Here is a 27,112-nt window from a genome sequence, read left to right as displayed (position 1 = left end):
TGAATGTTCTTTATTCCAATTTTTCTCCTTTATCTGGATAAAGCTTTTTCTTCCTTCAGCCCCCTATTTAAAAAAAAAAAAAAAAAAACATTGAAGGGCTGGAGAGATGGCTCCGTGGTTAAGAGCACATACTGCTCTTGCAGAGGACCCAAGTTCAGTTCCCAACACCCACACTGGGCAGCTCACAACCTGTGACTCCAGCTTCAAAAGCATCCACCACCTCTGGCCTCTGAGAGCACCCATACTTATGTGCACCCACCACATATACACCCCCATACACGTAATTTAAAAGAAAAACAAATAAAAGCAGGCCAGGCATTGTATTGCACACCTTTAATCCCAACACTCTGGCAGCAGAGACAGGCAGGTCTCTGAATTCAAGGTCAACCTCGTCTACATAGGGAGTTCCAGGACAGCCAGAGTGTCTATATAATGAGACCCTGTCTCTAATAAACAAACAAACAAACAAAAAGCATTAAAGTCTAGGGAAGTGACTCATTAGGTCAAATACTTGTTGGCAAGTGAGAAGACAGGAGTCAAGGTTCCCAGTATTCATGTAAAAGTAAGAACATGACAGCCCATCTGTAATCCTAGTGAATGGCACGCACGGAGACAGGTGATTTGAGCAAGCTGGCTAGCCAGACCAGCCAGAATGGTGATCACAGTAGACACCTGATACAAACTTTGGGCCTCTACACACACGTGTACATAAAAACAAACACACATACAACATATCACACACACACACATACGTACAAAAAATAGAACTGAAAAACAGTAACAAATTCAAGATTACCACGGAGGAAGGCATGGTATTTGGGAGGAAGGGGAGAAGTGAGAGAGAAGTCGTAGCAATATCAATTACAATTGTGAAGCACCTGTCTGACTTCTTTCCTTCCTTCTTTCTTTCTCTGTTTATTATTTCCCTTTATGTGGTTCTGGAAATCAAATCCAGGGCCTTTCACAAGCCAGTCAAGAGCTATACCACTGAGCCACATCTCCGACTCAATATTTGATTTCTTAAGCTGATATGAGCACATGGAAATTTGTTGTAATATTGTTTCACATTTGAAATATTTAGTTTTATTTATTTGTTTTTTATTTTTAGAGGTAGAGTCTCATGTAGCTCAGGCTGACTTCCAATTCACTATCTAGCCAAGGATGACTTTGAACTCCTATCCTGCCTCCGCCTTCTGAGTGTTGTGATTACAAGCACATGCCACCATAACCAGTTTATGCAGTGCTGGGGATTGAACCCCAGGCTTCATGCATGCAGTCCACCAACTGAGCAATATCCCAGCCTGAAATACTCAATTTTAAAATGTTTTTCTTTAATTTTTCTTTATTTTCATTTTATGTGCATGAGTATTTTTCCTGCATGTATGTACATGTACCTGTGTCATGCAATGCCCACAAAGGCCAGAAGAGGATGTCAGATCCCCTGGAACTGGAGTTATGGACAGTTATTAGCCACCATTTGGGTGCTGGGAACTGAATCCAGGTCCTTTGGAAGAGCAGTCGGGGCTCTTAACTGCTGAGCCATCTCTCCAATCCCTAAAGTGTTTTTTAAATAATTGATTTCTAAATTTTTATTTTACCTTTTAAATTTTTACTTTTTATTTATTATTTTTATGTTATATGTATGAGTGCATTGCTTACATGTATGGGAGTACACCCATGTTGTGCAATGCCCACGGAGGTCAGAACAGGGCATCAGATTACCCTGGAACTAGAGTTACAGACAGTTGTTAGCTGCCATGTGGGTGCTGGGAATCAAACCCAGGTCCTCTGCAAGAGCCCAGTGCTGAGCTATCTCTCCAGTTTCTTCATTCATTCATTCATGTATTTATTTATTTATTTATTTATTTATTTATTTATTTATGTATGTATGTATGTATGTATCTACATGTGTGTGGGTATGGACCTGCCATGGAGAACATGTGGAGGTCAGAGACAAGAGTTGGATGTTTTTTATGTGTATGAATGTTTTGCTTTCATGTATCTAAGCGCATCAGTGTTGCGCAATACCAGCAAAGGCCAGAAGGGGCCTTGGTCCCCAGGAACTGGTGTTACATATAGTTGTGAGCTGCCATGTGGGTGCTGGGAACTGAAACTAGGTCCTCTGCCAGAGCAGCCAGTGTACTCAAGCTCAAGTAGTGGGCCATCTCTCCAGCCCCTGGCCTGAAATGGCAAAACTGATTCCATTTTATTCTGGCTGACTTTCTCTTATCCTATATTTCTGCCAAACTGACCCCCTGCTCTTGCTGTACTGATTGAGTCAGTCAGGCGAATCTCATGAAGGCAGAACAGTCTGAAATACAGGAAATGAAACTAGTTAGACAGTTCTCTCTCCCAGCTATACCTGAAACGCCAGGGAACCCATTGTTTCTGCAATTCTGAGAAACTTTGTTTTTCTAACTGAAACTTAGAAACATTTGTCAACTGAAAATCTCTTTTTAAAAAAAAAAATTTTTATTTATGCCAGGTGTGGTGGCGCACGCCTTTAATCCCAGCACTTGGGAGGCAGAGGAAGGCAGATCTCTGTGAGTTCGAGGCCAGCCTGGTTTACATCATGAGTTCCAGGACAGCTGGGGCTACAGGGAGATCCTGTCTCAAGACATATATACATACATACATATATATATGTATATCTATATATTATTTATTATTTTTATTTTGTGTATGCGTGTATTGCCTGCATGTAGGTAAGCGTGCCCATGTCATGCAATGCCCGAGGAGGACAGAAGAGGCTGTCAGATCTCCTGGAACTGGAGTTACAGACAGTCGTTAGCTGCCATGTGGGTGCTGGGATTCGAACCCAGGTCTTCTGGAGAGATGGCTCAGTGGTTAAGAAAACCTCTTTTTTAACGGACCTGCTTCCAGCCTGGTGTAACTTTAGTTATCTGATGTAATTATGGTTATTGGTTTTGCCCCTGGCATGATGTAATTGTTGTTTTAAGCATTATAAACCCTTCTCTGTTTCTCCTCTGGGTCGAGAGGGCTTTTGGACATGAGCCCCTCTTGACCACCCGATAATTCAAGGACTCTTATTTTGACCATCAACTATGTGGCATTCTTCTGTGCCTCATGCTCGGTATTCCATGGCCCATTAGTTTTAAAGTGTTTTTAAAAACCAGTAGTTTGGGCTGGCAAGATGGCCAGGCTGGTAAAGGTGCTTGCCTCAGAGCCTGACAACCTGAGTTCAAATCAATTCTCACAGGTAGTTCTCTGACCTTCATGTGTGTACCATAGTGCACGCACACACAATAAATAAATAATAAATAAATACACAAATAAATGAATAATTAAATGTACAAAAAAGTTTTTAAAATCCAGCAGTTTGCAGCTGAATCCAGAGAGGAAAAGTGTTAACATGAACTGAAGGCGGGCACATGAGGACTCCAGAGCACGGAGCATGGAGCACTGAGCATAGAGCACTGAGCGTGTCCCAGAGACCACTGAGACTCTGAGATTTGAGGTCTTACTGGGCCTGACAAAATGGTCAGAGAGGCACATTGGGAAAATGAAGGTCTTGGAGACAGATATATATTTATGCCAAGGGCTTTAGAAAACATCTTTTATTACATTTATTCGTATGGGAGGGGGTATGCGTGTGTCGATCAGAGGACAACTTGCAGGAGTTAGTTCCCTTCTTCCACAAAACTCAGTCGTCAGGCTGGACAGCATGTGTCTTTATCTGATAAGCCATCTCACTGACCCCAAGAGTTTTATGTCTTCTGCAACTTGCAGATTACTCCTATGAATGGAAGACAAGCATGAGTCTTGGAAGCTTGGGGGTTGGAGGATGGTGAGAATTGAACTTTCCTTCACGGAACTCCAATTCTCTCAACCACAAATTATAGCAGACACTTCCCTTTAAGGTAGGTGTGAAAATTGACTGAGAAAGGGCCTGAAGGTCTGGGGATAGCTTACTTGGTAAAGTGCTCACCTAGCATGCACAAAACCTGGGGTTCAGTCTCCCCAGAACTGCATAAACTGGGCACTGTAGTTCATGCCTGTAATCCCAGTGTTGGAGAGGCAAAGACAGGAGAGTCAGAAATTCAAGGTCACTCAGCATGGTGGATATGCCTTTAAACCCAGAATTTGGGAAGCAGAAGCAGGTGGATCTCTGTGAGTTCAAGACCAGCCCAGTCTACATATCGAGTGTCAAGACTGCCAGGGCTACATACTAAGAACATGTCTAAAAGAGAGAAAAAGAAATTCAAGGTCATCTTGGCTACATGGTTGAATTCCAAGCCAGCCTGGGCTATATGTCTCAAAATATTTAAAAATCTTAAAATGGCTTGGAGCAGGTGTTTCATGTTGGAAGAAATTATCATTATTAACCAATTTTTCCCTTCTCCTGGGGCTCTTAGGAGGATGCCGAGAAACCAAAGGCTTTAGAAAAAATCCTCAGCAATAAAGCCACAAACAAGAAAGAAATGGAGAAAGTGAATGCTTCCTTCACCCTCCAGGACAAGGTCCTTGAACGGCTGTTGTTCAGTGAGATGAAGCTGAAGGTCTTAGAATATCAGATGTTCATCATATGGAATAAAATGAACCATCACCGGTGGAACAGCAGACACCGGAACTTCTCTAGGAGGAGGGACAGGAAAAGGAGGAACGAGTCCTTTTTCTCTACCATCTCTAACTGTACTACCAACTCCCCCACTGAATGTGATTGACATGGGCAAGTCTCTTGCTGATGTGATCTTGACCGATGTATGAGTATGGTTTTGTTGGTGGTGGTGTTGCTGCTCTAACATAATACCTGAGCCTGGAAACTTTATAAAGAAAAGGGCTTTGTTTAGTTCAAGTACTGGAGGTCTAAGAACATGGTGCTAGCAATGGCTTTATGTGAAGGCTTCAAAGAGGATGGCATCACATAATGAGAAGGGTAGGGAGGAGACGGGGGGAGGAAGAGAAGGAGAGAGGGAGAGAGGGAGAGAGGAGAGGGAGAGAGGCCACATGGTGAGAAAGGAAGAAAGAGTCAAGAAAACCTAACCTCTCTTGTGGATGTAGGGATGTAGCTCAGTGGTAGATTACTTCCCTAGCATGCCCAAGGCACACACGTTTAATCCCAGCACTCAGAAGCAGAGGTGGGCAGATCTCTGTGAGATCCAGGCCAACTTGATTTATACAGTGAGTTCCAGGCCAGCTGGGGCTACAGGGAAACCCTGTCTCAAAAAGACAAAACAAAAAAAAAGGAAAGAAAAAGGAAAAAAAACAAACAAACAAACCACCATTCTCTTTGGCTTAGCAGGTTAAAAACAAACACTTGCTATGTACCCTGACAACATGGGTTCAGTTTCTGGAATCCTTGTGATAGAGAGAACTGACTCCCACAAGTTGTCCTGTCCTCCGTACACGTCATTTCATATGTGAGCCTACATATACTAGAACACACGCTAAAAGTAAATAAATGTAATGAAAAGTAAAACAAAACAAAAACAAAAACTCTCTCTTGAGGCAGCCATCCAGTCCCAAGAAACCTACCCAACCTCCTGAGTTGTCATTAATCTCCTCCAAGCGTGATGCCCCAGTAACCTAGTCACCTCCCACAAGGCCTCCCAACAAGTTCCTTGGGAACTTAAAAAAGTTTCCAACACTTCTCAGCGCCAGTCCCCTGGGGACCAATTCTCTGGTATTCAAAGCTTGGCTGGAGGAACCAGGCCAAACCACATTGATTAGCAAAACTCAGGAGGAGGTTGTGGGAATATTCTTCAAGTTCCAGGCTATAGAGGACCCTAGGAGCTGGGAGAGGCTGAAAGGTGGTTTCTGGAAAATCAACCTGTCAAGTAACCTGGCCTGACAGGGCCCTAGGGACCACCCTGTTCTCTTCCCATGTTCCTCCTACTCAGGTCCAGACCCTAAGTTTGCTCCTCTGTAGTGTCCCCCATGTCACTTTCACCTCTGTCCTGCCATGTTCCTTGTCCACTCCTGAGCCAACATCTTATGACCATGGTTGACAATAAAACCCCCACTCCCTGAGTGGTGTTCAGGACCTGCCCAGTTTCCTTCCCCTAAATCTGATAGAGGGTCCTCAGCTTCAGATCCTTGGCTACTGCCTTCCTGATTTTATCTGTGAAAGAAAATAATTTCTCTATATCCATATCTATATCTAGATCACCTATATCTATATTATCTATATCTATATAAACTGGGGCTAGAGGGATGGCTCAGTGTCTAAGAGCACTTGGTTGCTCTTGCAGAGAACACAGGTTTGGCACCCAGCACCCAACTGGCAGCTAATAACCATTTGTGACTCCAGTTCCAGGGGATCTGACACCCTCTCTGGTCTCCAAGGGCACTGCATGCACATGGTACAGTTACATACATGTAGGCAAAACACTCAAACATATAAATAAAAATAAAATAACAATTTTTTAATTTAAAATATATATCATCAGGGAATGGTATGATAAGAATAGGAGGTAGGAATTGGCTAGGCAGTTAGGGTAAAAAGACCCCAAAGAAATGTAGCCAGTTTCTTGGCTGAAAATCCAAATGTCCTTGGGCCCTCTTAGCAACATACTCTATTCCTAGGGTCAAAAATGTCAAAAGTATTTGGGAGCTCTTATCTAATCCCTAAAAGATTTTAGGGTTATCTCTTCAGAGAGGGGAATGTTAGAGTAGCAAAAAGCCCCATTAAAAAAAAAAACAAAGAATACATGAACAACAAAGGGTTCAGGAAAAAGTGATGGGGAGATAGGGGAGGAGTTGGAGGGGAGGGAGTGGGTGTGGATTTGATCAAAACACCTTATATGCATGTATGAAATTCTCAAGAAAAATTTTTAAGAAGTTAATATATACATACACACATACACACACACATTTTGTATACATACATATATATATATAATTGGAGAGATAGTAGAGTTTGGGTTGAGAAATAAGACTGGAACCAGGGAAGCTGGCATCAGTTGGAGCCCAAGAGGGACCAGAGAACGTCGTGTGGAGAATGACAACAAACCAAATGCCTGATGCCCAGAAACTCCCGCTGGTAACCAACAGGGGAATGATCGTTCATTGACGTTCATTGGCATTGTTGTGGTCCAAGAAGAATTTGCCATCCTCATCAGAATATCACTCAAGCGATGAGCCTGTGGGGCTTGAGATCACTGTAGTCTGACGTCACTCAAACAGCTCTGCTAAAGTGTAGTCAACACTAATCAAAAAGCAGATGACCTTCTTGAATTTCAGGCTGTCCCAAGTGATCCAACCTAAACTGCCATATACTAGCTAAGTTCAGATGTGTCACATCAAGAATATGCTAGATTAGGGTCTAGCAAGATGGCTCAAAGGGTAAAGACCTTTGCCTCCATGCCTGACCACCTGACTTCGATCCCCAGATCCTGTGTGGTGGAAGGAGAGAACTGACTCCCAAGAGTTGTCCTCTGACCTCCACGTGCATACTATGGTGTTGTATGTGCACATGAGCATACATACAGATGTAAATAAATATTTTTGTAAAAAGGAATAAAAGCCGGGCGTGGTGGCGCACGCCTTTAATCTCAGCACTCAGGAGGCAGAGGCAGGCAGATCTCTGTGAGTTTGAGGCCAGCCTGGTCTACATAGCAAGTTCCAGCCCAGCTGGGGCTACAGGGAGACCCTGTCTCAAAAAGACCAAAGGCGGGGGGAGGAATAAAAAAAAACCAATATCATCCATGGCCAGGGAGATCCCAGGCTCCAGAGAGGAACATGCTACTGTTGTTTTGTTGATGGGCACACTGTCAAACAGCCTTATAACATTATATTTATACCCATAGGTTACTGCCACCCTCTCCTTTGCTTTGAGAAACTTCTTTTTGCAGTGGGCAGTGTTTAGTGGAGAGATTCATAACATCAAAGTGCTGAGCATTAGTGACTGCTGAGGGCTTAGCTCCAAACTGGACATCCATATCACCTTCTCCAAGGCTCAGGAACATCATGAAAGAGGGGAAGAAAGACTGTACGAGCTGGAGGATGGGGAGGAATGCTGTGAAACACCATCTTGTAGCCATGACACACCCTTGCACTCATGAACTCACAGCACAGAAAAGAAAGAGCAAACCAATGAGATGGTTCAGTAGGTATGAGCACTTGCTGCCAGATGTGCTGGAGAGCTCTAGTTGTCAACTTGACACACTTGGGTAGAGGAAGCCTTAACTGATCAATTGCTTCCATTGGACTGGCCTGTGGTCAGGTTTGGGGGCATCTTCTTCATTGTTGAGTGATGTGGGAGGGCCCAGCCCACTGTGGGCAGTTCCACCCCTGGGCAGGTTGTCCTGTATTGTATAAGAAAGCAGGTTGAGAGCCAGGCATGGTGGAGCATGCCTTTAATCCCAGCACTCAGGAGGCAGAGGCAGGCAGATCTCTGTGAGTTCAAGGCCAGCCTGGTCTACATAGTGAGTTCCAGGATAGCTGGGGCTACAGGGAGACCCTGTCTCAAAAAGACAGAAAAAAAAAAAAAAGCAGGCTGAGCAGGGGCCAGGGGAGCAAGCTAGTAAACAGCATTCCTCCATGGCCTGTGCTCCAGCGCCTGCCTCCAGGTTCCTGCCTTGAGTTCTTACCTTGGGCTCCCAGATGAACTGTGACACGGGATATGTAAGCTAAATAAACCCTTTCCTCCCCAAGATGGTAGTGGTCAGAGTGTTCTGTCACAGCAACAGAGAAACAAACTAGAGTACCTGATGCCCTGAGTTTGCTCCCCGGGACCCACATGGGGGAAGGAGAGAACTGACTGACAAGTTCCCTATGACTTCCACATGCCCACTGTGACACTCAAGCCCCTTCTCCATGTGCAAAGTAAATAAAATGTAATAAAAATTTTATTTATTTCCTTTTACTTTATGTGTATGAGTGTTTTGCCTGCATGCAAGTACACCCGTGTGGTGCAATGCCTGCAGAGGCCAGAAGAGGGCGTCAGATCCTCTGGAATGGATTTGTGGGAAGTTGTTAGTTGTTAGGTGCTGGGAACTGAACCCGGGTCCTCTGGAAGAGCAACCAGTGCTCTTAACTGCTGCGTCATCTCTCCAGCCATGTAATAAAAATGTTTAAAGAAGAAAAGAAAAAGATATTGAAAGTGGGAGCAGGAATTGTCGGAAAGAGGGGTCCAGAAGTACAGGGAGGGGGAAGGAGAAGAATGGGGGTTTATTGTGCTCAAAATGCATTATGCACATGCATAAATTTGCCAAAGAACAAATTTTAAAATATTTGTAAAATAAAAGCTGGTCCAAGACTCTCTTGGGATCAGAATCCCTTGGATGTCAGAAAATACCATGAAAACAAGAAAGATTGGTTCACAGAATTAGCCGATACCATCACTGGTCCACAAAGCCTGCTTCGACAACTCATTTTACGACAGATTGTCTCCTGTACACATCCTGACTCCTGGCATCTTCTGTCTGTACTCCCTGTCAGATGATGGGGATGGGGCCGTTCCTGGTCTGCAGCTGTTTGGCCCTGTGTTTGAAAGGCACATGGCTGTGCTTTCAGAAGGGACCCCATAAAGAATGGCAAGATGTTGAAGATTTTGTTAGGGTTGCAGGCTGTGATAGGGGAAGAGCGGCCCCCGCCCAACACTCATTCCCAGGGGATGTGGTTCCCATAGAGTAAGACTGCTGTCACAAGACAAACCCGCGGCAGGGGGTGAGTCTGTCCTGAAGTTGACATTTGATACTGGTGCAGTAGAAAATGGCTTCTCACAGCAGAGTGTGCATTGTGCCACCCTTTCTGCATTAAAAATAAAGACTGGTCATCATTTAAGCCAAGCCTCACTATGGCACAGCATGATATTCCACGTTGAGAAATTCATACTGGTAATGTGTATCTGCATCCTAGATACCCTGGTACCATTCATTTTGATGATTCAGGTGAGTTTTTTTTAATGTTTAATTTTAATTTTATCATCAGTGTATGTGCACAAATGTTAAAGCGCCATAGTGTGTGTGTGTGTGTGTGTGTGTGTGTGTGTGTGTGTGAAGGTCGGAGGTCAACATTTGTGGAGTTGGTTCTCTCCTTCCACCTTTACCTGGGTTCTGGGTAGAGAATTCAGGGCATCAGGCTTGGACAGCAAGTGCTTTTCCCACTGAGCCATCTCGTCAACCCTAAATTTTATTTAATATCTTATGTGTGTACATGCTGGTGCACACAAACCACGGTGTAGGAGTGGAGGTCAGACGACAACTTTCAGGAGGTGGTTGTCTTACTCCATCAATCATGTGGGTCCCGGGGGTTGAATTTAGGTCGTCAGACTTGCATAGCAAATGTTTTTACCCTTGGAACCATCTCACTCAAGGGCATTTGGCCATTTTTCATTGCACTCACCGGCCTTTGGCTGTATTTTTAAACTTTGTCTCCTCTGCCACAGATCTTAAATATGTTTTGTCAGCAGATCCTTGTGGCCGGGGCAAATTTGCCCCTGTATTTCACTTTCCCTCCAGCCAGTGGTAATCGGGACAAACGGTGATACAGCTTCTTTTGCTCCAGGCCATTGAAAAGCTATGATGTCATACCCATGGACTCCTTTGCAGCTCATGTGTTAAACACAGGCCGTGGCCAGCATCCTATATCTCTATCTTGTACAGGACCTGGATTCTGTAAAAACTGGCTCACCTGGCGCATCATGGATTTCCTTCAATGCTCTGTGTGTTAAAGCTGTCAAAAACCACAGCTCAGGGTCTGTATTAGCTTTTTTTTTTTTTTTTTAAATAGGGTCTTAACACAAAAGGCTAGCCTAGACCTCACTATGTAGATCAGGCTGGCCTTGAACTCATAGAGATCCCCCTGCCTCTACCTCCTGAGTGCTGGGATCAAAGTCGTGGGCCACCATACTCAGCCAAGTATCACTTCTAATGCATACAAGAGATCAATGAATGCCTTCGTGGTTTTTATTTAAAAAAGAACACAGAGTTGGGACTGGTGAGATGGCTCAGCAGCTAAAGGTGCTTGCTGCCAAGACTGCTGACCTGAGTTTGATCCCCAGGTCCTACATGGTGGAAGAAGAGAACTGACTCTTGAATTTTGTCCTCTGACATCTACACGTGGCACGTACGCACACACACACACACACACACACACACCAAATAAATGTAACTTTAAAAAAAATTATTATTTTAATTTTATGTGTATACATGTATTGCCTGCATGTAGGTAAGTGCACCAGTGATGTGCAATGCCAGCAGAGGTCAGAAGAGTTTGTTGACTCCCCTGGGACTGGAGTTACAGACAGTTGTTAGCTGCCATGTGGATGCTGGGATTCGAACCTGGGTCTTCTGCAAGAACAACCAGCGTTAGCCGCTGAGCCATCTCTCCAGCCCCCAAATGTAACTTTTTTAAATTAAAAGAGGTCCATAGTTGAATATGCTAGAGGTATCCATGCAAGCTAACAGAGTGGTAAGTCAGATCCTTGGAACAGGCAGAACAGCATGAAGAAGGGAGGAAGGAGGGGCTGTGGGAGGAGCAGCCACTTTGGCTAAAAAAACAACAACAAAAAAATCATTTAAATCCCACCTGTTGGAAACAGGAAACGTGCCAATTCAAGTTCTCCGTACCATGAAACCAGCTGCGTGGTCTTAAATTGTATTTCCATAAATGTTGATAGAAGACTTAAGATCCAGGTGTGACCACCTTGTCCTGAATTCCTGTGACCATAAGGGACTGACAGCATTGAGTCTTCTTTAATAATGAGTGATGGTTAAGTAAGCTAAAATACCAGCATTGGGGCTGGAGAGTTGGCTCATTTGCGAACACTTGCTGCTCTTGCAGAGGATAGGAGTTCGGTTCCCAACACCCACACGGGGAAGCTCCCAACTACCTGTAACTCCAGTTGCAGGGGCTCTGACGCCCTCTGCTGGCCTCTCAGGTACCCACATGCATGTGGTGCTCATAGACTCATGTAAACACACATATATACACAGAAATGAAAAAAAAAGTTTTTATTATTTTATTTGTGTGAGTACGTGCCATAGCACATGTGTGGCAGTCAGAGAACAACTTGCAGGAGTCGGTTCTCTGGGTTGGGGGTTTAGCTCAGTGGTAGCAAGCGCAAGGCCTTGGGTTTGGACTTTAGTGCTGAGAAAAAGAAAAAAAAAAGAGTTGGTTCTCTCCCTCTCCTTCCATCATGTGGGTCCCAGGGATGGAACTCAGGTCATCAGGCTTGGTGACACCTTTACCTACTGAGCCATTCTACTGGTCCCCACTGCATTCTTTAATTCATTTTTTTAAATGTGTATGACTGTTAGGCCTGTAGGTACGTAAGCGCACCCGTGTTGTGCAGTGCCCACGGAGGTCAGAAGAGAGCATCAGATCTTTTGGAACTGGAGTTATGGACGGTTGTTAGCCTCCATGTGGGTGATGGGAATCGAACCCAGGTCATCTGCAAGAGCAGCTAGTGCTCTTAACCACTGAGCCATCATTCCAGCCTCTGCATTTTTAAACTTTGTGTTCTGTGTCTCCTCTGCCACAGATCTTAAATATATTTTGTCAGCAGATCCTTGTGGTGGGGGCAAATTTGTACCTGTATTTCACTTTCCCTCCACCCAGCGGTAATCAGGACAAACTCATTGGTGATACAGCTGCTTTTGCTCTAAACACGACTGTTCATGTGACTTACCAAGTAGTATTTTAGGTTCGGAATCATAGTTGTGAAACTGATTCCAGTTCATTACACTTCTTCATGGTGTTTTGCATATTATATTTTAAATAAAATGGGGAAAATGTTTAAAAAATTACCACTGGGGGCTGGGAATATAGCTTGGTTGGTAGAGTGCTTGCCTAACATGCATGAAGCCCTGGGTTCAATCCCCAGCGCTGTATAAATTAGTCATGATGGCTCACATCTGTAATTTCAGTGCTCAGGAGGTGTAGGCAAGAGGATCAGAAGTTTCAGAACCCAGTGAGTTTAAGACCAGGCCAGCCTGGACTACATGAGACCCTGTCTCCAAAAAAGGAAAAAAAAAATTGTCTTAAAATGACGATAATAAAAACAAAACTGTGTTAAGGTCAACCAAAGCTTGGCTGTGCACTGAAGAATCCGTCAGTGAATGCTGGGTTAAAAACAGAGAAAGCAGGCTGGAGAGATGATGGCTCGGTGGTTAAGAGCACTGGCTGCTCTTACAGAGGACCTGGGTTCAATTTCTAGCACCCACATGGAGGCTAACAACCATCTTTAACTCTAGTTCCAGGGGCTCTGACGCCCTCTTCTGACTTCCATGGGCATTGTACCACATGGGTGCACGTATACACATGCAGGCACTACACGCATACACATAAAATTAAAATAATAAATAAAATAGTAATAAAAAGAGAAAGCAAAATGTGGTGGCACAGCACTGGGGAGGTGGAGGCAGGCAAAACAGGAGTTCAAGACCAGCCTCAGCTACATAGCAAGTTTGAGTCCAGCCTGGATTCCATAAGACCTTGTCCCAAAAGGAAAAAATAAAGTGTGGAGGGAAGCTGGGAAGATGGCTCAATCAGTAAAGTGCCTGCCTTGCAAGCATGAGGACCTGAGTTCAATTCCCAGGACCCGCATAACGAGAGCTAGGTAGGCATGGTGGTGCTCAGAGCTGAAAAGGAAGAGACAGGCAGATCCGTGGGGCTCCCTGGTCAGACAGCCCGGCCTACTTGGAAAAGCTCCAGCTGAGTGAGAGATCCTGTCTCAAAGACAAACAAAAAAGATAGATAGTGCCTGAGGAAAGACCCCTGAGGTACACACATGAACACATACCCTACAAGGTAAAACAGAGAAGCAAATGTTGGGGTTTGAGAGGCAGGCTAGCACTAAGCTGTGACTGTGACTCAGTGTGGCCCAAAACTGGTGTCCCACGTAAAAACCATCTCTCATCTCAAGTCCTACATCTGACCCACAGGGTCTTCTCTCCAAAGTCACCCTGTCTCTGCTTTCTGGGTTCTTTCCTAGAATCCCTTATTTTCCCAGGTCTTCTGTTCTGATTCGTTCTTTTCCAAAGTCACCACCTCCAGAAAGCTTCCCTTACACCCGCCATCCATGTCTCCTCTGAGCATTCTGTCTGCTGTTCTACAGTAGAATGTGTCACAATCTGCTGGGATTTACCTTGCGTACATTCCCATATTTATCACCACCCTCCAGTTAGCTCTGAGGTCAGACATAGCATCCTATGTGCTGTGTCTATGTGCCCATATAGCACTTAACACAGTGTTTGGTAAACCGCCAGTGCTGGGTCAATAACATTTATGATTGTTGATTGCAGCCGTAAGTGCTCTGACATGTTATCTTCATTTTGGGATAATAGTTCTTTGATATCCTATTTCATTTAAGATCAAGATCTCTGGGACTAAACTGCCTGGGTTTATGTCCCTACACAATGTAGCCCTAGCTTCTGGGACTTTGTCATTGTTGTTGTTTGAGGCAGGGTCTCATGGAACTCAGGCTGGTCTTAAAAATCCACTATGTAGGCTGGAAAGATGGCTCAGCAGTTAAGAACACTGGTTGTTCTTGCAGAAGACCTGGGTTCGAATCCCAGCACCCACATGGCAGCTAGCAACTGTCTGTAACTCCAGTCCCAGGGGACCTGACAGCCTCTTCTGACCTCCACGGGCATTGCACGACACAGGTGCACTCACATACATGCAGGCAATACACTCATACACATAAAAATAAATAAAATTTTTAAAAATCCACTATATGGGCCAGTGAGATGGCTCAGCAGGTAAATGTGCTTGCCACCAAACTTGACAACTTGAGGCCAATCCCTTGGATGCACATGGAAGAAAGAGTGCTGACTCCCACAAGTTGTCCTCTGACCTTATATGCACACCTTGGCACACACATGCTCATAAACTTGTATGCACATGCACACACACATACACATACACACACACACACACATACACACACACAAATAAATATCATTTAAGAAAACTCAGTGGGGCTGGAGAGATGACCCAGTGGTAAAGAGTACTGACTGCTCTTGTAGAAACCTAGACTTCCAGAACCCTCATGGTGGTTAACAACCATCTGCAACTCCAGTTCTAGGGGATCTGACTCCCCTCCCTCTTCTGGCCTCCTAGGGTATTGCATGACATGGGTGCACTTACACTCAAGCAGAACACTTATACACATAAAATAAATAAAATAGGGGCTGGAGAGATGGCTCAGCGGTTAAGAGCACTGACTGCTCTTGCAGAGGACCTGGGTTCAATTCCCAGCACCCACATGGCGGCTACGAATCATCCTTAACTCCAGTTCCAGGGGAATCCGAAGCCCTCTTCTGACCGCCAAGGCATTGCACGACACAAGTGCACTCACTCACATATATGCAGGCAATACACTCATACACATAAAATAAAAATAATAAAATAAAATATTTAAAATAAAACAAAAAAATTAAAGAAAAACTCTCAAGCTGGGAGAGGAGGTGCACACTTTTGATCTCAGCTCTTGGGAGGCAGAGGCAGATGGATCTCTGTGAGATTGAGGCCAGCCTGGTCTACATAGAAGTTCCAGGCCAGTTGGAGCTACAAGGAGACTAACACACACACACACACACACACACACACACACACACACACCAAAACCCAAATAAAGCAACAACCCCACCAAAACCCCACCAATCCCACCTCAAACCTCAAAATGTGGAGTAGGATGGCCTTGAACTCCTGATCCTCTTGCCTCCATCTTCCTAGTACTGGGATGACAGGTATGCCACCACAGCCAGATATCTGAGAAGCTGAGGGATGAGAATGGGGTCTTGAGCTCACGAGTTCAAGACTAATAGCAAGACCCTCTTTCTTTCTCCACCCCTAAATCCCAACTTTACCAGTGCTCAGTTGTGTGATCTTGGGAAAACTTGTTTATTCTTGCTATTTCTCAGTTTTCTCAACTGTAAAACAGAGTAAACTTCTAAGGTGTTAGATTAGATAGATGGTGTGCTGGTGTTGTTATAACAAAATACCTGAGTGTGGGTGATTTATAAAGCAGCTGGTTTCCTTCTAGTTGTTTATTTAACACATGGCATGGCTGCTTGGTCACATCTTGATTTTCCCTCCTAACTATACTTTTTAATTTTTTACTACCTATGTTGAGAATTTTCCAAGTCTTTGTAGCCTATTTCCCTTTTAATTATGAATTGGTCTCCAAATCACTTTGCTTTTTCCTACATTTTACTATAAGGAATTAAGAGAGAGAGAGCCACACAACCACAAAGTCTCAAATACTTTGCTAGCCAACCAGCAGGGGGCTGAACAGTGAATACCCTCTATTTCCAGGACTTGTTTTATGCTGTGGATACGTGATTGTATACCTCCCCCCACATCTGTGTGGAAGCTTCCCCCACACCTAAGACCTCAGCTTCTGCTGCCACTGGTAAGGCATCTAGGGCATTCAATGCACAGTTGGACCTTCATGCCTGTATTTGCTGGTATAAAGGTGGAATCCATGATCCATAGTTGCTCTACCATCTGGAGGGATTTACCCTGAGGACTGCTGTGATCTCACTGCCAAGTGGGTTATCATGAATTCACCTCAGCTCAGGTTCTGACAATGTAGCTTGGGATTATCTGCTAGCCAGACAGCATAGTAGCCTATGCTGGATAACTTTGTCAATTTGACACACCTGGGTGGAAGGAGCCTCAAGATTGGGGAATTGCCTCCATTGGACAGGCCTGTGCCCATGACTGTGGGGTATTTTCTTGATTTTGGAGTGATGTGGGCGGGTCCAGCCCACTGTGGGTGGTGCCACCCCTGGGCAGGTTGTTCTGCATTGTATAAGAAAATAGGCTGCCGGGCATGGTGGTGCATGCCTTTAATCCCAGCACGCGGGAGTGATTTCCAGGATGGAAGACCCTTCCTAAAAAAAAAAAAAAAAAAAAAAAAAAAAGAAAGTAGGCTGAGTGTGGACCAAACCAGTAAGCAGCGTTCCTCCATGCTCTAGCTCCTGCTTCCAGGTTCTTGCCCTGAGTTCCTACCTTGGGCTCCCTGATGAACTGTGCCCTGGGAGATGTAAGTCAAATAAGCCCTTTCCTCCCCAAGTTGGTAGTGGTCAAAATATTTTGTCACAGCAATTTGAAGGCAAACTAGAACATAGCCTTACTGGCCAATATCCTCTGCTGCTCCTAGGTTGACTCAAGTCCAGGGCTGGAGTGCTCAGGCCTCCTCTGCAGACCTTGTGCTATCCCTCCAGGCCTCCCTCCTTCTGCAAGGTCCCCTTCTGTGTGGCAACAACACTGTTGTCCTCATCCTCCAGTGGGTGACCTTATGTCTGATGAACCTTTGGGTTCAGGGGATAGAGTTAAGAAAAAAGGTCTGGTGTGGGAGGACCCTGAGCCTGAGGGCTCCCTCTGGCTTTCCAGCAATGAATGGCAGATGGGATCCCTGACTCAGTGCTCCCTGATCTTGCCTACCACTGGCCCCTTGCTTGGCCTATTCCAGTCACTGCTCTTCTTGCCTGTCCTTGAACTCATGAAGCATTCTCACCCTAAGGCCCCGACATCAGCAGTTTCCCCTCCACAAACACTTCCTCTGCTGTGTGTACAGATGACTCCATTGCTTAATTTAGGTGATGGGTCCATCAGCCAATTTATATTCTGCCTCTATACTAGTTCTATGTATCTTTCTATGGCATACATCACTTTCTTTTATTATTTATCTATTTATGTGTAGGTGTGCCTGCATCAATTTATGTATATCGTGTGTGTGCAGTACCTTCAGAGGCCAGAAGAGGGCATCACGTCCCCTAGAACTGGAGTTACAGGCAGTTGTGAACCATCATGTGAGTGCTGGGAATTGAACCTGGGTTCTTTGAAAGAACAGCAAGTGCTCTGGACCACTGAGCCATCCCTCCAGCCCCATGTGTCACTTAAAAAATTTTTTTTGGATTACATTTATTTATCTGTGTGTGGGGTGTGTGTGTGTTCATACCAGTGTACAAATGGAAGTCAGAGAAAACTTTTGATAGTTCCCTTCTTCCACCATGTGGGTTCTAGGGCTTGAACTCAGGTTGTCAAACTTAGCAACAGGTGCTTTCACCCACTGAGTCAGCTCAGCAGCCCTTCGTGCATGTGTGTGCACATGTGCACAGGTATACATGTGTAGTGTGTGAAGGTCGGAGGTCAATGTTGAGTGTTGTTCCTCAGGTGCCATTCACCTTGGTTTTTCAAACAGGGTCTCCTCACTGGCCACCCAGTGAGCCCCAGGGATTAGCCTGCCTCTGCCTCCCCAGTGCTGGGATTACATGTATGTACCACTGCACCCAGCTTTGCTTAGCATTTTTTTGGTTTTATTTCTTTCTTTATTATTTAAACAAAATTTTTGTTATTTTTATTTTATGCATATGAGTGTATTGCCTGCATGTATGTAAGTGCACCTGTATTGTGCAAAGCCCATGGAGGTCAGAGGAGAGTGTCTATTTCCCCTGAAGTTGGAGTTACAGATGGCTGTTAGCCACCATGTGGGTGCTGGGAACCAAACCTGGGTCCTCTGCAAGAACAGCCATTGTTTTTAACCACTGAGCCATCTCTCCAGGCCCATGTACCCAGTTTTTTATATGGGTTCTGGGGCCTGAACTTGGTTTTTTTTTTTTGTTTTCAGCTCAGTCATCTCCAGCGCCCCCACACCTTGACACACATTCGATTCCGGTCCTAAGCTGCCCTGCTGGATGATAAGATAGTGGAGGCCAAGGATCTTCAAGTTGTTGAAGAGTATTTTTGCAGCATCCAGCCCTGAGCAGGTGCCATCCGCAGCTGAGTCTGCTTGGCCACCGTGTCCTCTTCAGCCCCAGGTGTGACTTCTGACAAACTGCAGGTACCTGATAAGTATGTGTTAAGTAGGCTCAGGGACTTAACTCATCAGTGGCTGATGATGAATCAATGCCAGTCAAAGCTAGACTTTTTAACATCACATATCTTATGAGAGAGGCCTTTTCCTTTAAATATCCAGGGCCTCCTACATGCTAGGCAAGTGCCCTACCACTGAGCTATACCCCCAGGACTTTCCCAACCCTTTTGCATGTATATATGAGCCATACACGCTAGCCTGCATGTGAATGCCTGTGTGTGCCTGCCTGTGTATACATATGTGAAGGCCAGAGCTTGACATTGGGTGTCTTTTTCAGTTGAACCAGTAGTTCACCAATTTGCCTCTCCCTGTCCAGGATCCTCCTGTCTGCCTCCCGGTCCTGGGATTATAGGGTTGAGCTTTTTAAAAAAAACATGGGTGGTAGGATTTGAACTCAGGTCCTTATGCTTGGCCACCTGCCAGCACTTTACCCACTGAGCCACCTCCCCAGCCCCTGCATTTTGAGACAGGCAACAAATTGCCCAGACTGGCCTGGAACTTGTTTAGTAGTCTAGGCAGGCCTTAAACATTTGCTCCTGCCTCAGCCTCCCAAGTAGCTGGGATTACAAACCTATACCATTAAACTTGCCTCAAAGTTTAATTTTTTTTATATCTTTTCAGCCATATTCTTTTTTAAAAAAAAACAACAACAATGTCTTGGCCTGGTGAGATGGTTCAGCAGGTAAAAACACTTGCTACCAAGCCTGACAACTTGAGTTCAATCAGCAGAATCCACATGGTGGAAGAACAGAAACAGCTCCTGAAAGTTGTCCTCTGACCTCCACATGCATGCCTGCGTACACCCTGCCCAAAATTAATTAATTAAATTTTATAAAAAATTAGATTTTATAAAAAACAAGCCCAGAAAACAGTCCTGTTGCTGAGAGTGAGACAATTATGTTCCCTCTGAAAGGGGAGGCACATAAAATGAACGGTCATGTAACTTTCACTCCCAGAACAGTTGGGAAGCTTCTTCATTAACCCATTCACAGATGAGGCCCAAGAAAAGACAAGGAATATGACTGAGTCATGAAGGTTCTAAGTGATGGAGCTGGGATCTGACCCAAGGCTCCTTCCAGTGGCTGGAGTCTAGGCTGTGCGAATAAAGCCCTTAATTTTCCCTGAAGATCAGGAAATAACTAGGATGATATGAGATCTAGAGACAGGATGACTGATTCCTCTCTTTCAGGCTATTAAACAAACAAACAAACAAACAAACAAAAGAAAACACGTCTTTAAAAAAAATTTTTTTTGGTGTTTTTTTGAGACAGGGTCTCCCTGTAGCCCCAGGTGGCCTGGAACTCACTATGTAGACCAGACTGGCCTCAAACTCACAGAGATCTGCCTGCCTCTGCCTCCCAAGTGCTGGGATTAAAGGTATACGCCATCGCACTGGCTTAAATTTTTTTAATTTAATAACCACATGATTAGAAGAAGCATTTCATTACAGCTTTAACATATTTAGGGACACATTCCAGAGCAAGAATACATCTCTTTCAAAAATGGCTGTAAATTTTTAGGTTCACAGTTGAATCAATGCAGTTATACAATATTGAACTCAGTATAAACCCTGTAAGACATAAAATTGAATGAGTTTTTACCCTTTAAAGAAGATCTCTGGGGGCTGGAGAGATATCTCAGTGGTTGAGAACACTGGCTGTTCTTGCAGAAGACCAGGGTTTGAATCCCAGCACCCACATGGCAGCTAACAACTGTCTGTAACTCCAGTTCCAGGGGACCGGACAGCCTCTTCTGTCCTCCATGGCATGGGCATTGCACAACACGGGTGCACTTACCTAAGTGCAGGCAATACACCCATACACATAAAATAAAAATAATAAATAAAATAAAATCTCCATTTCATTTTAAAATATGCTGTTTCCTACATTTTTAATGCTACTAACACTTAGAGGAGAAAACACATGTTTTAAAGGATGTAAGTATAGGAATGCAAGCTGGACCATTTGCTTACAAAGTTTTTATTCCATTTGGCCTAAGAAGGCTAATAATAACTACCCTTTGAATCAGACAACAGGCACCAAAGGACTGCTTTGCACAAATCTAAATTACAGCCCAAAGCTTCAAAGTCTCAATTCACTGCCTTGGCTCTGTGATGTTCTTTCTGAACCTTCCAATCCCCCATGGATGCTCTGGAAGACATTTTTATGGGTGCATATACTGCAGTGACTGATGCTAATGAATTAAAACAATTTCAACTGTAATAATGAACTATTCACTAAATGTTCTACCATGAGTGCTGTTCATCTACGCTAATATATGACATTAAAATCCGTATATATTGTCATACTACAGTCACCGTATTTAATTCCTTTTTGGTAAGAGATACTAAAAGAGTCTTCTTGAATTTTCCTTCTTTGTATTTCTGAGTAATAAAGTTTTTACTCTTTTCTTTAAATAAAAGAATTATCCTCTTTTTAAAAGAGGAACAAATGTGGACCGAGATTTTACACGCGTGTATCTTCTGCCACCTAGTGGTCATCTTGCTGTACGACATGTTGTGGATTCTCATCTGGATGAATTTGGAACTCCGGATTGCAGCTGCCCAGAGCAGGGTCAAGTGTTAAAGGAGTCCACAGGAGGCTGGTGGGTGTCCCGAAGGGGAGGGTTTGCAGGCCCTTGGAGTGGATTAACCGACTCATCCTTAGCGCTAGCTTTGATGGGCAGTCCTGGCCCTGGAGGACCTCATAGTTTGATGTGACAAAAAAAAAGGCGGCCCAGCAGGTTCCTAGTCAGGCCACTCCCTGAAGGCTTCATACACTCTGAGTATCAGCTTCTTTGCATGAAAAATAGAATAGAACTGTTTTGTGCAATTGCTATGAGGATCAAAGACACAGACGGGGCCATGAGCTAGTTCAGCTGGTAGAGTGCATGTAGGCCAAACCTGCAGACCTGAGCTGGATCCCGGGACCCACGTAGTAGAAAGAGAAAACTGATTCCTGCAAGTTGTCCTCTGACATTCCAAGAATGTCCACTGAGAAAGGTCTAACATCTGGCACAGGGCTACCAGGTGGAGAGTTTGGAATCAAAGTCCAGTCACTTTGGCCAAGTCCTCCCTAGGTGCCAGGTCCTTTACAAGCACCCTGGTGCTCAACCAGACCCCAGGGGAGTGCCCTTTACTCAGATCACACAAAGGAGCTCCTGAATCCCCCCTGCTCCTCAGAGGTGACTGGTGAGATGATGTGGGGTTGGGGCAGAGTCCTGGAGGCCTACAGGTCAGACCGTGGTGGCTGTCCTCTGTCACCCCTAGCCTGTGGCAGCTGAGGTCACATGGGGTATCCAGGACTCTCTGATTCATCTGCCAGGAGCTAATCCCCTTGGCAGAGGGCAGGGAAGGATTAGTATGCTTGGGAAATGAGGGCTGCCTCTGTCACCTCTGACAGCTTGGGCAGAGCCCATGCTTAGAGGCCAGGAAGCCACTCCTGTCCCCTGGAATGCAAGGGACTCAGTGGAAAGACCTGAATTGTGGGTCCTACTGGATCCTTTTGGAAGGTGGTAAGAGTCCGGGGTCTGGCAGGTCCATTGCTGGGGCATATTGGGGAGGGAGGGCTGGATTAGATGGGCAGGACTCTTGGTAGATGCAGGTAGGTGTGACGTCCACCTTTCCAAGTTTGCCTGAGATAGAGGGGTTTCAGGGATGGTAGACCCTCTAAATGCTAAACTTCCAGATGAGTCATCTGGAAGGGGGCTTCTGAGCCCTGCCCTGTCTTGGAGGTGGAACCCTGCAATTGAGGGGTCCTCCACCCTTATCATCCTCATCTAACCCAATTTTCTGGCTGTTCTCTATCCCCTCTTCTCCCTCCCAGCTCATGGGGTCTCTTTTTGCCTCTGACTCAGTTTCCGGCCCACAGGTCTCCTGGGTCACAGGCCTGACTGAATCTTCAAGGAACTGAAATCTTCCATGCCTTGGGGAGGATGAAGACTCAGATGAGGCACTAACAGGAAGGGATGCATCTTCCTGTCCTTCCTTCATCCCCCACTACCTGGGGAACCCCCAGTGTCCCCCTGACCACCTACTTAGTGCTGCCTTCCTCCCTTTACCCCAGCTGGCTTGCCTGTGCCCCTCACTGGAGCTCCAGCCAAGCTGTATCTTGCAAGGGATCACAACTCTGTTGTGATAACATTAGGTGCTTATTGCTTCCATTCGTCACCCATTCCGGTGCAGCTTTCTAGGGGTTCTGGACATATTATCATACTTGCCATCACCCAAGCACTCAGGAGCAGGAACAATTTTATCCATTCTGCAGAGGAGGAAACAGTTTATAAGAGGTGGTGGCTTGTTTAAAGCTGAAAAGGGTAGCGCTGGAGTCAGGTCCTGTGTCTTCTGTCTCTGTCAGCTCTACTGAAATGCAGGTTCTGCAGGGCCATGTTGCCCAGGGTGCTGCAGGACCTGTGTATGGTGTCCTGGATGATGGAGGACAGATGGACAGGTGGGTGGGTGGATAGATGGATGGGTGAATGGACAGGTTGATGGATGGATGGACAAGTGGGTGGGTGGATGGGTAGATGTACAGGTGGATATATAAGTGGGTAGAAGAGAACTGAGCTACATCCTCAGCCCTACCCCATCCCCCTTTTTAAAACAAGGTCTCTGGGGCCTGGAGAGATGGCTCAGAGGTTAAGAGCCATCTGACTGCTCTTACAGAGGACCCAGGTTCAAGTCCCAGCACCCACATGTCAGCTAATAATTGTAACTCCAGTTCCAGGGGATCCTATGCCCTCTTCTGACCTCCATGGTCATTGCATGACACAGGTGCACTTAGGCATATGCACACAAAACACTAATACACATAAAATAAAAATAACAAATAAAATATTTAAAAAATAAGTGGGTAGATGAGTAGATGGACAGGTAGGTGGGTGGGTGGATGGATAGATGGGTGGATGGATGGTCAGGTGGACAGATGGGTGGGTGGGTGGATTGATGGATGGGTAGATGAATGGATGAATGGATAGATGGACAGATGGATAGATGGAAGGTTGAGTGAGTGAGATTAATGGGTAGAAGGGTGAATGTATAAATGAATGGACAGACAGATAAAGAGGGGCTGTACCTGGGTGGGCTGTGAGGAAAGCAAAGGCAGGCAAAGACTGGTGTGCTGGTCACAGGAAGGAGCTGGGGAGCCACACTATGGGTGGGATTTGGGGGTAGCATCTGTGTTTTCCAGCTGGGAAATAAGAGGAGAGAAATATTCAGTGGCCACCGGGGTTCAGATGGGAGCATCTGGTAAGCAGCTGACAGGTTAGACACAGACACCCTCTGTGGGTCTGTTACAATGAATCCTGGGATGGGAGGCAACCATGTGCTGAGGGCCACAGGCAGAGGTGCAGAACCCAGCTGCACGTGGAGGTGGCAGGGCGTAGAGCACAGAGCTGGAATCCTGGCCTCTCTTTCCCTGCCTGCACCTCCGGCTGTCATTCAACGTTTCTGAGTTTAAATCTTCCCTTGGAAGTGAGAGGAGGTCACCCTGGGCAGGCTGTGTGTGCCTGTCCTGGGAGTCCAGGCTGCCTCTCCCAGGTACCCCTGGTAGGCCTGGCCTTGCTGCCTGCCTTCTGCTCAGGTTCAAAGGTATCACCACACAAGCCCACCAAGCCAGAGGCCTGGTTTTGTGTCTGATGCTGTCCCTTAGCAGCCTGATGCTCTTGGGACTGTTAATGGCATCATTTTAATAAAAATTGCGGCACTGTTTATAAGCAAAAAGGCCTGCAGAGTTCTGTTAAGTCTGGACCAGTTCATATAGTCCTATAGCCATCAGCACAGTCAGAATGAAGAACTGTTCTAGCACATTCCAAAGTCAACTTCTGCTCCTTCATAAGCTCCCCCATTCCTAGCTCTGGGAAAAAAGAGCTGTTTGCTGTCTGTCCCTACAGTCTGGTTTATTCCAGTGTTTATTCCAATGTTATAGAAATGGTGTTAGACAGTCTATCACTCTTGGAGTCTGGCTTATTTCACTTAGTACCTTGAATTTGAGATTCATCCACATGATTTTATTTATCAACAGCCCATTCCTTTACATTGCTGCATAGTATTCTGCCCACGGATGTATGTACTGTAGTCTATCTCTTCATTCACCATCAAAAAACATTTGAGTTGATTTAGGCCTTTGAAAATTTAAGATAAGTAGCTAGGGAGATGGCTCAGTTGGTAAAGTGCTTGATGCCCAAGCATAAGGACCTGAGGTCAACCCCCAGTACTTATGTAAAAAAGTTGGATATGGTATGTGTTTGTAATCACAGCATTGGGGAGGGAGAGGGAGGACGAGAGAGAGAAAGAATGCCTTCTACATGAATCCAAAAGTTCAAGCGATGGAAAATCATTTTGAAACCCTGTGAGATTTCCAGATGCAAAAATAAGCTTTCTACAAGTAGTTCCACTCTCCTTTAACACTGAAGAAACAGAGGTCCTGCAAGGGGAGGGGCCTGTCTCGGGTTGCAGGGGACTGAAGAGCAGGGTTAGCTTTTTACCTGATGAATTCAAGTTGTGGACAGAGTACAGGCCCAAAGCATTTCCTGAGAGCCAGAAAAATAATAGTAGCTGCCTGTATTCAGATGCAAGTATTTGATTAAATGGATGCTCATAAAGCTCTTAGAACAGGGCCTGCTATGTTAAGTGTTTGCCATTACTAAAGACTTGCTGCAGAGTGGCTGAGTCAGCAAGCTGTGTCAGAGATGCTCTGGAGCAGCAGGAGACACAGGCAGCAGGCACCATTCATGCACCAGCTCCAGGAGGGTGGAGATTCCTGAGGCTGGCTCGCTGCTGAACCCTGGGTGCCTGGCACAATGCCTGGTGCTTTCTGAGTGCTCCAGCAAGAGACATTGAAAGGACAGGGACAGGGAAGGAACTTCGGATTAGGTTACAGTGGCAGACACAGATTGAGAGCCAGGCAGACTGGGTCTACTACTGTGTGATGTTTCCTGGGGAGACGTGAGCAAATGTCTGTTCACCACAGATACAGCACCAATGGCAGACCCAAGGAACATTTCCACCCAAGTGTAGCTTAGTGAACCAGTGACTTCATTGGGGTAACTTGTAGGAGTATGGGTGTTCGAGTTTGGTTTCTCTTGCTGTGATAAAACACCTTGAAAAAAGCAACTTAGGGGAGAAAGGGTTTATTTAGTTCAAAATTCCAGGTTACAGTCTGTCATTCTGAGGAAGTCTCAGAGGCAGGAGCTTGAAGCAACTGGTCACATGGCATCCACAGTCACGAGCTTGGCACTCAGCTGGCTTTCTCAAAAAGTCCAGCCTCTCAGACTAGGGAATGGTGCTGCCTGCAATGGGCTGTGTTTTCCCATATCAGTGAACACAATTAAGAAAATCCCCAGGCATGCTCACAGGGCAACCCAATGCAGACAAGTCCTCACTGAGATCCTCCTCCCAGGAGATTCTAGATTGTGTCAAGTTGACAGTTCAAAGTACCCATCACAATAGGTGAGAGGTTAGTTCCAGGAAAAAGGGTGGGGGTTACTTACTGTATCACGGGTGACTCGGGGCACCTGCACCTCTGAAAAGCCCACCCCAGCATGGGTGGCAACTCACAAAAGCTGCATCCCTAGAGTTCCCTGCATAGCTTGCCTTTCCCCAGCCCCTGTGACTGCTTATGTGGTGCTGAGGAGAGGGCTTGTGAATCTTGTACATTTCAGACTTTTCCTGAGACTTGTAGGCTTTACTTACTGAATCTTAAGCAAGCTCTCTCCAGGAGGGAATCAATTCAGAGGAAATAGCAAAAACTACCTTGCTCTGTGACCTTGACCAAGTCACTTAGCCTTTCTGAGCCCCATTTTTTCATCTTGAAAATAGAGGTTCCCAAATGAGCTTCCTAGACACCTGCTGTGTGGATGTGAGTTTGTGAGGTGTGGTGGGTAGGTTTTCAGTGGTCAGCACAGGGCTGGGCATAAAGCTGGCACTCAGCGCAGGAAGGTGATCACTTTTTGGATGGCTCTTCCTGGAACCTCATCTTGTCTACTTGGAAGTGAGATGTTTGACTGGCTGGAGTCCAGGTGTTGGGTTCACATCTCAGCTCTACAATGAGTTGTGTGACCTTGGACAAATCACACCAACCCGTTCCACAGGACGCTAATAGCACCTGTCTTAGGTGTGATGTTGATATGATCTAGGGGTGCAGGAACAGGTTCATTTTCTCCACTGATTAAAGAATTAAAAGGTGCCAGCCATGATGGCACATGCCTTTAATCCCAGCACCTGAGAGGTAGAGGCAGGCCAGATCTCTGTGAGCTCAAGTTCCAGGCCAGCTGGGGCTACAGGGAGACCCTGTCTCAAAAAAAAAAAAAGAATTAAGGGAG

The 27,112-nt window shown here is 45.5% G+C and overlaps 2 protein-coding genes and 1 pseudogene across 2 annotated transcripts in view; all 3 read left to right on the top strand.

Annotated features, from left to right (window-relative positions):
- Tex46 (testis expressed 46) overlaps nt 1-4,685 on the top strand; it is a 6,165-nt gene extending 1,480 nt beyond the window's left edge. The window contains exon 2 of the mRNA XM_008848572.1: nt 4,377-4,685. Coding sequence (XP_008846794.1) covers nt 4,377-4,685 — 309 coding nt within the window. The remainder of the gene's footprint in view (nt 1-4,376) is intronic.
- A 4,062-nt stretch (nt 4,686-8,747) lies between these two features.
- On the top strand, nt 8,748-21,378 carry LOC115066875 (annotated as a pseudogene).
- Nucleotides 21,379-22,389: 1,011 nt separating this feature from the next.
- The window catches only part of Lactbl1 (lactamase beta like 1), a 21,503-nt gene continuing 16,780 nt past the window's right edge, over nt 22,390-27,112 (top strand). Inside the window, 1 exon segment of the mRNA XM_029553788.1 lies at nt 22,390-22,395. Coding sequence (XP_029409648.1) covers nt 22,390-22,395 — 6 coding nt within the window.

Source organism: Nannospalax galili, unplaced genomic scaffold (assembly GCF_000622305.1).
Source record: "Nannospalax galili isolate Female #2095 unplaced genomic scaffold, S.galili_v1.0 scaffold184, whole genome shotgun sequence".
In the NCBI taxonomy this organism is placed as follows: Eukaryota; Metazoa; Chordata; class Mammalia; order Rodentia; family Spalacidae; genus Nannospalax; species Nannospalax galili.
The sequence above is the reverse complement of the archived record's forward strand: the minus strand, read 5'-3'. Positions and strand labels throughout refer to the sequence as shown.